We start from the raw sequence: 15,457 nt of genomic DNA, 5'->3' as shown, positions 1-15,457 counted from the left end.
ACTGCAATTAACTAAATATTTCTCTTCAACAAGAATGTTAAGTCCCTTTAAAGCTATGCAGGACTTAAGTAAATCAGTGAATCATTTGTGTGAACAAGTTCATTTACATAACATAAGGGAATCGTTTATTTTAACTGGTTAATTTACATGACCTGTCCGAAAGAACTGATTCACTTAAATGATTTGTTTTTCCCAGCGCTACATATGAGTGAGAGGACGATTTAGGTGATAGGACCTATTTACACTTGGTAACTTCATGCGAGAGTTTTTACTGATCGGACTGCTATCCGATTTAATAAGAACATTCAATTTACACTTGGCCACATCAATGTGTCTCCGCCAAACGGATATAAATCTGATCTTCAGTTCCCGCATTATATGCAAATAACACGGAGTTCACTTCCATGATAATGCTAATGCCGGGCAGAAAATGTAAAAGATGTGATTTATTATTTGATTCCAACTGATATTGAACAGTGTGTGTGTGTGTGTGTGTGTGTTTCTGTTTGTGTGCACTCTGTGTATTTCTCCACCTATGGGCTTCTTGTAGGTAAGATCAGGGCTCGAGTTGAGGGGGGATGCAAGGGATGCCATCCCCCTTGTTGCAAAAAATACCAAAAAGCATCCCCCTTGTAAAACCACCATCCCCCCTTACCATCCCCTTTAGATCAATTGTGTCATGCATTACTTAGAACTAATCATGCAAGTAAAATATACATTTTATTTAAAAATACATTTGATAAATAACAGACTTTAAATAAGGGCGATTAGCCGGTCAGAATTAGATTTCGATGTGTGGGGTTGCCAGATTTCTATAGGTGAAATCCCCCAATCAGATCTGGACACTTGTACAGTTTGGCTATATGCTGCCAGGGTGATGATTTAGTCCCACAATCTGGCAATCTGGCAACGCGCATGCTCAATCTCCACTGCAAAAAAAAAGATGCTGGTTTTCTGAAAACACTGTAAAAAAGGTATGTCAGAGTTTGCGATGGGGATGACTTGTCCTTCCTAGTGTTCACATAAAACTTACGCCACATGTTTTCAAATGTTTAACGCACTTTCAAACATGGTCAAGTAGTAGACTGGAGTAGAAAAAATGTGTGTCTGCAGTGGACGAGCGATCTAGAAAAAAAACTTTTCATGATCATAAAATGGATTCTTTTCACAAAATTAATCAGAAAATACAATTACAGAGGGTAACAGGTGCATATTATGTTAATGTGTCCTAAGGATCAGTGAAGTGAAGCTTATTTTTGTCCTGATCTATTAAATTAAAAATACATAAAAAATACAATTTACACACAAACCATTTACTTGAATACACCTCGTCTATGATGAACATTTTTCAATTGCTGAGTTTGAAGTCATATTGATATTTTTCTGGGGCTTACAGTAAAAAATGTGATGTGGTGTCCAGAGACAGTAAAAAAAAAAAAAAAAAAGTTAAATCTGAAATTCCTAAAAAAAACAACAAAAAAAAACAAAACAAATTGGCATGACTAGTGCAGAATGATCTTTTATTGTTATTTCTTTAAAAAAATAAACAGTGAAACAATTGTTTTAAAATATGTTATATTTTAAAATGCTTTTTGTCCACCAAATCAAAATCTTTGTGTGTAACCAACATGTAGGTAGCCAGTTTATGTTGACCATAAAAACTATAAAACATAGTAAAATTGTGTTTTGTCTGAGATAAACATTGGTACTGAGACTATTTAGTATAGATGGGCCACTTCTATTAAAATGAATGGGAGAAATTGGAACGCCCAGCAGTCAACGGATGTAGAAAGGAAGATGTTTAAAAAACATCTGATATTTATTTTGACATGTTTATGAAAAGGCACATTTTGTTCATGTGGTGTAACCCTGAGTAAAATTCTTGAAAACTTTTTGGAAATTAATGAATGTTTTCAAGGTGCAAATAAAGTATTATAATACTTTTTACTTAATGGTTACACCACATGACAATTTGAAAGTTTGATTTTTTTTTGTATTTATTTATTTATTTATTTATTGGAAAATGCTATAAAGGTTTTTCAAAAATTTATGAAACCAAATTGGACAAAGATTACATTTCTGAGAATATGGCAAGTGTTTTAAACTAGATTTTTAAAAGGTTTCTCATTTTAATTTTGGGTGTAATTTGTCAATGAGCCATAAGTAATAGACCCCCCCCCCCCCCCCCCCCCCTCCAAAAAAAAAAACAAAAAAACTTTGACTACTCCATCCCCCTTAAAATTTTTTACAAATTGACCATTGGTAAGATGCGTCATGCACGTCAGCTGCGCTCATTGCCAGTGTTCAGTTTCAGTTTCTTCAGCGATCTGCATCAAATAAATGAAGAAAAATAGTCCTGTCTTTCCTACAATGTGCATTTGTGTCTTAATTTGTTGTTATTTATTGCACGACATGGGCCTTATGCAAATACTCGGTAGCAGCTGTTATATTTTGCATTTTCCCTATGCTGACATAGCGCAGTTTGGGCGGAGTAAAGTTTACATATGCGTCTTGAATGGCCAGATGCTTTTACACTTGACCGAGTAACGAATGGAATGCGTCTCAAACAAGTGGTTTAGACTGCAATATGTCTCAAATGCATTTCGGAGGGCATTTACACCTGGTCTTTTCTTGATCTGTTAGCTATCCGATCAGTGAAAACGTATGAAGTGGCCAAGTGTAAATAGGCCCATAGTGTTTGAATACTCTCACGGCTTCATTGCTGCGTTCTCAATATAATTTGACAAATGTAGCATTTTGTGATGCTACAGGATAGGGCTGGGCGATGAAACTATATCGATGTTTATTGGACCGAACAAGACAGCACTGACAATAAAATACAGCTATCGACTGAACATCAACACCATTGCTCTTTATTTATTTGCTATTAAGTAAAAAAAATGTCATGATCCATATCGCTGTCACAGGCAAGAAAGTGATTCTTCCTGTGATGTTTATTAGCGGTTGGTAATCTAGTTTATGGTACATTACTGCCATCTACAGAGCTGGAGTGTGGAGCGTCACAAGAAAGTGGAGTCAAATGTCCACTGAAATGGAAGAAATTTCATTGAAAAGAGATCACATACCTTATGTAGGATTAAATCCTAAACTGAGTATACTTTAAAGGTAGCTTACCCTCTGAAGTTTACTTGTAAACAAACAAGTTATGTTTACATTCACTCTTGAGGTCTAACAAGCATGTGGAATACATTTCCTCCCCCATTAATGGTATGAAATGTATATCGTGATGAATATCGATATTGAACGATATGAAAAAAATATCTTAATAATGTTTTTGGCCATATTGGCCAGCTCTACTACAGGGCTTCTTGCTGGAAAATGTAGCACGTTACTGGAAAAGCTTCACTTTTGTGAAAATAGCTAAGCTACTGTCACGCTACTAAAAATGTAGTTACGTTAGTAGCGTTGCTACTTTTACTTAACTACTCCCCAACACTGTTCAAAACATTGCTATGTTTGTCCAACCAATGGTGTGAGTTTGGAGGGGCTATCTGTTTGTCTGATCAATAGCACATGGGGGATGTGTTCGGGAAACCTATTCGAAAACAATGGCTTTTTTATAATGACTTTTCGTCAGGACCAATATCTATTATTGGTGCAAACAGTTCATTCATTTTGATTCCTCTCAGCATGAAAACACAGAAATCTGAGTTTAAACACCCAGATCAAACACATCATTGAGCCATCTCTAGAAGCTAGCATGGCTCAGTGCCTGGCACCATTAGTGGCTGACCTTGTGAGGCAGGACGACAGCAGATCCCCCGCTGATGCCCACTATGGGCACTGCCGTCTGGGTAGATATGAAGTCCAGGATCTGTGCCACGGCCTCTGACCCAATGTTATCTTCAAAAACCACTCCGTGCACTCTGTTAGCAGCCAGCGTGTCGCAGATGCGTGTCAGTAGGGTGCGAGGGTTGGTGTTATTCACCAGCACAGTGATGGGGTTCACCTCCAGTGGCAGGTCCAGGAAGTTCTCCCGGCTCAGTCGCCCTTTTATCTCCATCTGGTAGGCGGAGCCGCTGAACACCACCGCCACGTTCACAGAGGGCTCAACCATCCCGAACGGTCGGCACTGGCAACGGGGGGCAGACCAGATGGACAGCAGCAGCAGCAACGGCAGCCACAGTGTGTCGCTGAGACAACCTAGATGAACGCCCATCTCAGTCGCCTACTGCCTGAGAACACAGAAATGGAGAAAGATAAATGGTTTATGAAATAAAGTGTCTTGTAAGTCTTGTTGTATACTGTACATTTTACTATGAAAGTATACCACTAAAGCAAATGTAGTGGCCCCAAAAATGTACTTGGACACTTTTGGACACTTAAGTTACACTTAAAAACAGGCCCGGATCTAGAAAGGCAATGGGCAAAAAGGGCAATGACATACGATGGAGGGGTGGTGACCAGCCGCGTGTCTACATTAGGTGCAAGTGGGGCTAAGCCCCACCAGAGGTGGCGCTGTTGTGCAAATTGCATGGAATCATAAATTTATTTTAAGAAATAATAATAATAATAATTTTCCGCAACTTAAACGTGTTTTATGTCCATTACACAAGAACCTTTATTTTGAGAAATTCTATTATTATGAAGGTATGTTGCGTAAAAGCCATTTAATTGTTCTCATTTGCTATGCGTGGGGCTAGCCCTTCATCCTCAATGTCAATCAATGGAGATCTGGAGAACGTCATGCGCATGTGCAACGAGCATTCAGCGATGGCCTGAGAGGCTAGTTTGCCTTTGCCCCTGAGCCAATCAAAAGCTTTGATCATATTTATGTCAGCTGTTGACATAAGCATCAGAAGTTTCCACTCTTGATTGCAGACCTGTGTAGTGAACTTCATTGGTGTTCATTTCAACTTCATTTTTTTCTAATATGCTGTTAGTTGGATTAGTTAAGCACCGTTCATTATTTCATTGAATTGTATGCCATTGCATTGATGTGTTGTGTTGTTGGTGCATTGGTTTGTATTAGATATCAATGACTGCTTAATATTGGGAGTCTGTCATTTTGATTAGTTTTTTTATGCTCTTCATTCGAGTTAGTGAGATAATATGCACACCCTTTGACGATTTGCCTATTTGTGGTTTACTTTCACGGTCACTTGAGCTTTTTGATGTGGATGTGCATGTTTTAGTGGTGATTTGTGATTAAATTATTAGGGATGTTTGTGTGGCATCATGTTCAGAGGTTGCCATAAAAAATTTCTTTATTTGCCACTCTCTGTAATATTTCTGTCATGGTCTGTTTTTATCAGTCATACTTGTTTTCATTTTATAAGTACTAGGGCATTGAGGGGCGTAGCATCTATTATAATGGCACATGCATGACAGTAGATAGATTTTATGTTAGATTTTTTTGACTCCCCTGTTTGAATTCGGTGAAACCAATGAGTTCTAGTGTGAAATTTCTACCTGTCAATCAACCAATGCGCTAAAACTAGGTTTTAAACCTTTGCCGGTTAAAGCACACACATGCACTATTTCACAGAACTTCATAGTCCTTGATGTGAACATAAAGTGTAACATGAGAAGCACATCCGTGAAGCTCAGTTAACACAGTTACTCCACTAAAATAACAGACAGTTCTGCTCTAAACGTGATGTTTGTGCTTATTAAATGCATGCATAATTGGCTGAAATGATGCGCTGCTTTTTGTGTGTTTTCTTTTTGTTAATATGCAGTTTGCACTTTATTATCATACATTTACACACTGAAGTAATGATTGATGTATGCAGTCATGAAATCAGATAGCCTCTAATCAAAATCTAAAAATAAAAGAGACGCACAATACCAGGTGTAAATTATGATGGTGCCAGTTAATATGCATCTAATACGCATATTAATACCAGGGAATAAACAGGGCACATGCACAGTGGGAATGTGAGGGACAAAGAGTAAAGTCAAAACTGATGCACCATGTCAAAATGACAGACAGAATTTGGATTATTCATCAATGTTTCAAAGATAGGTCAAAAAATTGATTGTTAAGTGACTGTTTGTCCCCAACAACAAACAATGACCCTGAGACGCCAGATGGGGAGGCAGGGGATGGGGGGCTGGAAGTGCATATCTTCCGTCGAGGGGAGGGTGATGTGTGTCTTCCGTTCAAGCGCATTTCGTTAGAGTTTAAACAAAAGTACTTAAATATTGATATTTTTTACACCAAAAGTGATCGTGTCGCTTTAGAAGACATTAATTTAACAGCTGGTGTCGTATGGATGATGTTTATGCTGACTGTGTGATTTTTGGAGCTTCAAAAGAAAAATTGCCATTCACTTGCATTTTAAGAAGGTACTGATCTGAGATATTTTTCTATTTTTCTTCAAATGTGTTCTGGTGAAGAAAGAAATTCATACACACCTGGGATATCATGAGGGTGAGTAAGTAATGAGAGAACTTTCATTTTTGGGTGAATTATCCCTTTAACTATGGAAATGTTCCACTAACATTTGACAACCAGAAATGGGACAGATATGCTTTGCCTTTATTTTGAACAATATACAGTACTGTGCAAAAGTCTTAGGCACATAAGATTTTTCCCAAAAACATTTGTCTTAAGATGGTTATTTTAATCTGCTACTTTAGTGTGTCAATAGGAAATATAAATGTTAGACGCCCAAACATTCCTTTTGCAAATAGAATAGAAAGGAAGAACAGGGAGCCCTGCAACTGATGGCATGGCCCTCACAGAGCCCCCCACTGAACATCGGGTCAGTCTGGGATTACACGAAGAGACAGAAGTAATTGAGACAGCCTAAATAAATAAAAGAACTGTGGCGAATTCTCCTAGAAGCATGGGACATCCTATCTGCCAACAACCAAGAAAAACTGTGTCCAGGTGTAAGTAGGAGAATTGGTGCTGTTTTGAAGGCAAAAGTATTCACACCAAATATTGATTTAGCTCTTTTTCTGTTTACTGGACTTTGTATGACATTAATATATTTATGTCATTATTTTTTTAAGAAATCCTCACATTGAAAGTTTTTCACAAGTGCCTAAAACTTTTGCACAGTACTGTATATATTATTATTTATTATTTAATGCATAGTCACTGTATAGGGGAGATTGAGGCTATTTTACACAGTATGTTTATTTTTTAAAGTCAAATTCTGTATAACATACCTTAAAGTCTTGGCTACAAAAAAAGCTATTGAACATTTTCACTGCTTTGTCCCAGGAAAAAAAGATGCAGTTCATTGAGCACATGTTGGGCTTTTGAGGCAAGCTGTCAGAATGGAAGTTGTCACTAAATCAGTGCTGTAGGTTTCTTGTGAACATTGGGTGTAGGGAACATGTTCCTACCATCACAACCACCAAAACAAAATCTACACCTCTCTTTAAATCTACACCTGCATTAAATAGCCTAATATAGGCTTTTCAGCAAATATTAAAAAGTTAAACAATTTATATGCACAACACAATTCATAGAACAACAAAGGGGAAAAGAGGTAACATACAAACATTTCAAAACATTGTTTTGGCCTAAATATAGTATACTGTAATTAATAAATTGTATCAATTTATGACATTTAAAACATATTTGCACAATAGGACTTTTTGACTTATTGTTACTAAGATATAGCCATTTCAATGTCCCCAAGTGACAACTAGCCCCGGTCTCCCCTACATGGTATATGTATGGAATTTCACTATTGTGCAAACACTCAGAGAAAAAGGTGTGGTGATGTAAAGAAGATCAGTTTCATCCATGAAACAACATTGTCATAATACTTTATAATCCAGACCAGTCAAGTCAGCATTATCGTATGAGCAAACCTTTTAGAACTCTTCTTGTATTAAACGTTAGAGGCCATTAGAGTTGTCCAGAGATTGCACATTTAGAGTCATGCTATTGTAGAGTCGGGTGTCACCGAGTTGCCCAGCTGCTGTCCAAAGAGCCGTTACTCTGAAACCACCCAGTCCGATCCAACAGATGGTGAACACTGTGAGAAAAAATCTCCTTTTCGCAACAAATGGAGAACATGGGGATTTATGATCCCTAACTTGTCTGTCTTTTGGGCCTATATTTTTACTGAGCCATCTAACATAATCCCTGAAATGAAAAAGTCAATATGCAACAGAGGCTAGGAATAGTGCCCTTAAAGTTATGTTATTGGATTTTAGAAGCTTGTTTAAAGCCTCCAATACGGGTAGTCAAAAAATCTCAGATGTAAAATTGAGGTTAATTTCAGCTTTCAGTTTTTCTTATCATCTTCCATTTATAACTCTCCCAGTCTATCTTTATGATTTGAGTCTTGGATCCAGCAATACCAAAGCAGCAATCCTTAAAAAACATCAGTATCTATGTTTGCTCTTATCCGTCAGACTTAGTTTTGAAAGGGATTCAGGTCTCTGAATGGCTTTAGCTGCAGAAATGCCACTTTTAATGTGTTGACCAAATTTACTGTGTCTCATGATCCAGACACCATGTAATCCCCCCGCAATCCTCCCTAGTATGTTATGCTTCGTGGCTTGATGGTATCACCTCATTTAACAGTCTTGTGTGGCACAGCTTGTCGTAATGCCTTTATTCCTGCACTGGCCCCAGTACAGCAGGTTCATATAGTATGGAAAGCTTTTGTGACTTTTGTACATTTAAGTAGTTTTGCACATAGTTATGTTATATGAGTGAACAGTATATATATATATATATATACACACACTACCGGTCAAAAGTTTTGAAACACTTGACTGAAATGTTTCTCATGATCTCAAAAATCTTTCGATTTGAAGGCGTATGCTTAAATGTTTGAAATTAGTTTTGTAGACAAAAATATAATTGTGCCACCATATTAATTTATTTCATTATAAAACTAAAATTTAATAAATAAAAAAAAAAAGTTTTTGAAATGGATGACTTGGACCAAATAATAAAGAAAAGCAGCCACTAAGTGCCCAACATAGATGGGAACTCCTTCAGTACTGTTTAAAAAGCATCCCAGGGTGATACCTCAAGAAGTTGGTTGAGAAAATGTCAAGAGTACATGTATGCAAATTCTAGACAAAGGGTGACTACTTTGAAGATGCTAAAATATAACACAGTTTTGATTTATTTTGGATTTTTAGTCACGACATAATTCCCATTGTTCCATTTATGTTATTCCATAGTTTTGATGACTTCAACATTATTCTAAAATGTGAAGAAAAAAAAATTATAATAAAGAATGAGTGTTTCAAAACTTTTGACCGGTATTGTATATACATACATACACACACGTATATAGATCCCCAATTCTGAAAAAGTTGGGACAGTATGAAAAATGCTAATAAAAACAAAAAGGAGTGATTTCTAAATTATATTCACCCTTTGCTATATTGAAAACACTACAACTACACATTATATGATGTTTTACCTTTTATGGTTTTACCATTATAAAATGTAAAGTAATTTCAAATCAGATGATTGCAACACGCTCCAAAAAAGTTGAGACGGGGCAATTTAAGACTAATAACTATTTGACAAGTTGGAATAACAAGGCGATATGAAACAGCAGATGTTGAACAGGTGAGGCAATCGTGTTAATAGTATATACGGAGCCTCCAAAAACAGCCTAGTCCTTCAAGAGCAAGGATCATTCGAGACTTGTCAATTTGTCAACAGATGCTTCAGAAAATTGGAAGGATTTTGGGCATTTCACCCTCTACAGTGCACAATATAGTTAAAAGATTCAAGGAATCTGGTCAAATCTCGGTGCGTAAAGGGTAAGACGAAAACCACTTCTGAATGCACGTGATCTCTGATCCTTCAGACGTCATTGTCTTAAAAAACATAATTCATCTGTAATGGATATCATGAACATGAGCTTGGGATAACTTTAGTAAACCTTTGTTAGTCAATACCACTCGCCAAGTCAACAAGTTCAGACTTTACTATGCAAAGCAAAAGCCATACATAAACACTGTCCAGAAGCGCTGCCAACTTCTCTGGACTCGGTCTCATCTTAGATGAAAGTAGAACAGTGGAACTGTGTTTTTTGGTCCGAAGAGTCCACATTTAAAAAAGTTTTAGAAAAACAAAGATGTTGTGTTCTCTGGGTCAAAGAGGAAAAGGACCATCCAAGCTGTTATTAGCGTCAGGTCTAAAAGCCAGTGTCTGTATGGGCCAGGGGTGTGTCAGTGTCCATAGCATGGGTAACTCGCACATCTGTGAGAACACCATGAATGCAGACAAATATGTAAAAATTTTGGAGCAACATATACTGCAATCCAGCACCGTCTTTTTCAGGGATGTCCCTGCATTTTCCAGCAGGACAATTTCAAACCACATACTGCCCAGGTTTCAAGTGCATGGCTGTGTAACAGAGAGTGTGAGCGCAAATTAGTGCAGTGAGGGTTTTATTCTTAAAGGGGACTTTTGATATGTGCTGCACTTTTGAGAAGACATTGAAAAATAAAAATGTTTATTACATAGTAACAACATTGCAATAGATGTGGTTCTAACACTGCAGAGCTGGAGAAAGTGATCAAATTAGTGCAGTAAGGGTTTTTATCATAAAAGGGGACTTTTGATATGTGCTGCACATTTGAGAAGACATTGAAAAATAAAAACGTTTATTACTTAGTATATCATTGTAATAGGTGAGGTTCTAACCGTGTAGAGCTGGAAAGCTTGATGAAATTAGTGTAGTGAGGGTTGTTTTCACCTTAAAATTGGCTCTTGGTATGTGCAGGACTTTAGAAAAGACACTGACAATCAAAACAGTTTATTTCATAGTAATAACTTTGCAATAGATGCAGTTCTAACACTGCAGAGCTGGAAAACTCAATCAAATTAGTGCAGTTAGTGTTGTTTTCACCTTAAAGTGGACTCTTGGTATGTGCAGCACTTAAAAAAAAAAAGAAAATTAAAACTGTTTATTACATAGTAATAACATTGCAATAGATGTGGTTCTAACACTGTAGAGCTGGAGGACTGAATCAAATTAGTGAATCAATAGCAGTTGTTTTAACTTTAAAATGGGTTCTTGATTTTTGCTGCACTTTTGAAAATTGTTTTGACCTTAATAGCGTCTAACAACGGCAGTTAAATGGGAGATAACTGAAGGAATTATTGGCATACAGCAGAGTGCAGAATTGAATAGATTGGAAAAATGCCTCATTATTGACCTAATCAAATGCTCTGATTTTGTCAATGTGCTCATTCAATTCAGGTATATGTCAAGCAGACAAATAAACCGTATTAAAACATGGTGGGAATTTGATTAAAGCACATTATTTGTAGATGAGAGCTACACCACATGAACGATGAAGCGTTTTATGGAGCGACAGTGACAGATTTCAGCACAGCAGTTGGCACATGCTTACACTGAGGAAAGACTCGCACCGTCCGCATGGCCTTATTAACCTTATGCAAATAACTATCAAGTGGAACAAAAAGTAAATATGCAGACCTAATTTTTATCGTTTGCACAGATGCAATGGCTGTGACATACCATTTCATTTCAAAAGACCGGCTTGTCTGCTTTGTTGATGGATTTGATTTGCTCGTTCACTAACATCTTTGAGTAATGTTTAGTAATTTACTGATATAAATCACTACTATAACCGAGGTGAATACAAACAGAGGTGCAATATTCTCTGAAGTCTGAACTTACAAGAACTGATTAAAAACAACCTTACCTTGATCTTCACGAGTCCAAAGAGTTACAGAATCAAATGGATTTCAGATGTAATCTCTCAAGAACAATGTTTATCAGAAATTAAGGGCATTCCTTACCACACAATGATGCATTAAAGCATCGAACATGTCCATTTAATCTCAAAACTATATATATATATATATATATATATATATATATATATATATATATATATATATATATATATATATGATTTTATGCATAAAAATAATGTTTGATATACAGTATATATACTGTAGATATCAAACATTATTTTTATGCAAACAAACTTGCATAAATTTATATATATTATGTTTCATTATATATTCAATATTTTATATATATACAATATATAAATATATACATTACTAATTTTTATGCCAAAAATATATATTACGCCAGGTATATATATATATAGACTTTAAAATGTACTTCCAGCCACAACAAACCCTGCACACTTACTTATACTGTACAACACTTACAGAGACTTATAGAGACAACTACATTATAAGTTAGCCTTTGATAGGTAGATTTCCTTGAAAAGTGTAAGCATTGCATTTCTGTGGTGCTTTAAGAATATTGCCCTGTTTGTTTGAGCACACTGCCCAGTCTGACAAAGCAATATTGGCTCTGCCAAAGGCGTGAGTTTGGGGCAGCACTTTTTGTTTTTCTGACCAAAGGTAGACAGTAGGAATGCCATTATTTTGCAAATCCCTTCAGTGACATTGGCACAGAAATTACACACTTCATCTTTGAGAGATGTAATCCAGTCAGCTTCCATCCATCCACACCCTGCTTCTCTTTCACACTAACCCCCCCCCCCCATTTTCTCTGGGTTTAATATGTGTCACTGTCCTTGTCCATCCTGTGCTTCTTTCAGTAGGAAGTTTGTGTGCCTGCTCAGATTTGTGACCTCTTTGATTTGGCTCTCTCAAAGTCATGGCTGGCCTCTGAGAACATATACCAGATTAGATCAAAGTTACAGCCACAGATCAAGTCTAGCATGAAACGCCGGCAAGCACAGCTCTCTCACATATTCCAGTATTTAGCAATCCTTATTCGGACATGGCTATTGTTTGTGCAAAGTCTTAAAGTTAGGGAGAAAAAGAAAATATGGAAACTAATGTATATGTGCTGTTGGCCTGACCAAGCAGAGGAACTACAGGACTTCAAACCTCAAAGATGTGTTCAGCACCCTCTAGTGGAGGTAAGGGAGAGGAAAACATCCATCGGCAGGAAAACTTGTTAAAATAGAAATAGAAAAGTTATTACTGATGGTTATTAATACCATACCATACCCATGTTGGAAGTAGTAATGTTACATTGTAGAAAGATGTTTCATAAATATTTTTCCAATCTTTATATAAAATCTATCCAGTAGTAACTAATTAGAAATTGCAAAACAAAGTAACAACCCTGATATAGGGGGTGGGATCTTTTGACTTGTGCCAGTAAGTTACAACCTAGCAACGCCCTGGCAACCACCTTGAAGACCCTAGCACTGTGATGGCAAACGCAGGCAGTCACCACTCACATTTGTGTCAGAAAATGTAAATTCCAATCGGTAGTTGAACCAACTATTTAATCTCTATAATATGAGAGAGATTTGATGACTTGTTTTATGTTTAAGTATTTGAATGCACTAAAACAAAGTTATCAAATTAGTGCATTTTGGTTTGTATTCACCTTGAAATGGAACTCTTGCAATTTTGACATTAAAGAGTTCACCAAAGGCAGTCAAGTCACAGCAGAGGAGATCGTTCCTTCATGTGGAAGGGAAATTTCTTCATCAGGACATAGAGAAGTTCTTATTGATTGCTATTTATACAATAAATCAATTTCAACAAGTGTACCAAAATAGCCCAGCATATTCAGTTCATGCATAAAAGCTCAACTGGTTTTTGAGCTAAAATCTGGTCTCAAGAGTCTGTAGTCTCTCAAAAAAGTATTCTAATTGGTAACTTCAAGGTCATTGTGACTGCAGTTTGAAACATTTTAAAATAATCCTATTAAAAATTCCCATTAAAGTCCTAACACATTAAGAAGAGCCACACTTTTCTAAAATGTATAGTTCATGCAAAAGTATATCCATCCATCCCTGAGCTAATTGTCTTATTGGCATTAATTTGAATTTAAAACATTCTGAAACTTTGATATGTAAAAGTGAATTATATTACAAATCCAGTTCCTTCATATTCTGACTCTGGCAGATTTCTCTCCACAGTACACTGACATTTAAAGGCTTCTGTCCCATAACTCCATCCTTGCCCTTACCTGACCAGGCACATCTCTAACCGTAGTGTGTCGATTGTAATATCAAAAGACAAAAAAAAAAAAAAAAATGAAAAAAGCAATTATAGGCCAAAGTAATAATCCCAAGAGCAAAAAGTGCCGTTTCCCTTCCTGTGCTTGACCTATCAGATTAAATGAAACTGAATATTGCATGAGAATTACACACCAAAATTCATGTTACTTCAGTATACTGTGGATTTCTAACTACTTCAGGCGCCTGTGTTTCACATAATTTATAGCTGCATGATACGTTCACTATATATTTGGGATAATGTGGTCATTAAAGTAATTTGGTGCTGCAATATGGTGCTATAAAAAGTTTAGTGTGAAATGTGTAATTTTAATGTTAAAATACTTTCTCCACCACTGCGATCCAGACACCTGATTTGGCTCTTTGATATACAGAAATGCGCTTGACTACACTGTGTTAGGATCTAAGACCGGCAATATCTATCATTTGATGAATTACTGCTGCCGTGATCAACAGAAAATGTGTTTTTAATACAATTCTATTTACTGCCTGGTTAATGCGGGTGGTAATAATGCAAAGTTAATTGCACCAGATAAATAGCACTGAGTTTTGTGGAAAAAAGTATAAAGGATACTAAAATAAGCCTCATTTACATAGAAAGGAGGTGTGTTTGTGCTGAAAAGCAAGACAATGACTTAATTTAATCTGAGTGTCTATTTGCACCCCGGTGTAAACAGCATCTGCCACACAGGCCAGCTATTTGCACCCCAGTAATCGAGAAGGGTATAGCTGCAGGCATTGCTCCAATAAGGGGCGATCGCTCCAAACTGCAATTGAAGATAAAGGGAGCCCCTTACCTAACCCTTTCCCTAACCTTAACCGTGAGTAGAAGTGACACCCCCTTTTGGACTAACCACGCCCTCTGTTGGAGATTTAACAGTCACAGCATCCTCCACCGTATTCTCCCCCATTGATGGTCTCGGGAAGGTGTACATGCAAACGCGTTCAGCGGGAGATGCTGATGTAAACACAAAGAAGGTGCGCAATGGCTAAATCCATCGGTGTAGCGCATGGTAATTGAGTGCGAACGAAAAAATTAGGTGCTTTAAAGTGTTTTTTTTTTTTTACTTCCTAGCAGTACAAGTTTTAGGTGACGTGTGTGTAATTCTGCGCATAATTACACATATCATGACCAAACGGAACTGCAAAAATAATGATATTCCATAAACTCTGTGCTCTACCATTGGTTGGACAATCAGGTAGTCCCCCCTCAAACTCGTGTTATTGGTTGAACCAATGGCACTATGTTGCACTGCTCAGATGCCAACAAAGTCTCATGATAACTCGTAATAATTCATAAAAGATAACGCAATCATAAGGTATCATATAACTCGGCTTGTACGAAATGGTACAACTTTTATTCAGACCAACCAATCAACAAACATAATAGTTTAGCTAGCATCCTAATCCAACACTTTATTTTAAGAACATATTTGGTTACTTATTCCATACTTATTTTTGCAATAGAAATGACTGATGTATGTCAGTGACCTGT

At 36.8% G+C, this 15,457-nt stretch overlaps 1 protein-coding gene across 4 annotated transcripts in view; it reads right to left on the bottom strand.

Annotated features, from left to right (window-relative positions):
* grin2ca (glutamate receptor, ionotropic, N-methyl D-aspartate 2Ca) overlaps positions 1 to 15,457 on the bottom strand; it is a 107,446-nt gene that overhangs the window by 57,475 nt on the left and 34,514 nt on the right. For all 4 annotated transcript variants that reach the window (XM_051713703.1, XM_051713704.1, XM_051713701.1 and 1 more), the window contains exon 3: positions 3,755 to 4,196. In XM_051713703.1, the coding sequence (XP_051569663.1) occupies positions 3,755 to 4,180 (426 nt within the window). In that variant the 5' untranslated portion in view covers positions 4,181 to 4,196. The remainder of the gene's footprint in view (positions 1 to 3,754; positions 4,197 to 15,457) is intronic.

This window comes from Myxocyprinus asiaticus, chromosome 13 (genome assembly GCF_019703515.2).
Source record: "Myxocyprinus asiaticus isolate MX2 ecotype Aquarium Trade chromosome 13, UBuf_Myxa_2, whole genome shotgun sequence".
NCBI lineage: Eukaryota > Metazoa > Chordata > Actinopteri > Cypriniformes > Catostomidae > Myxocyprinus > Myxocyprinus asiaticus.
The sequence above is the reverse complement of the archived record's forward strand: the minus strand, read 5'-3'. Positions and strand labels throughout refer to the sequence as shown.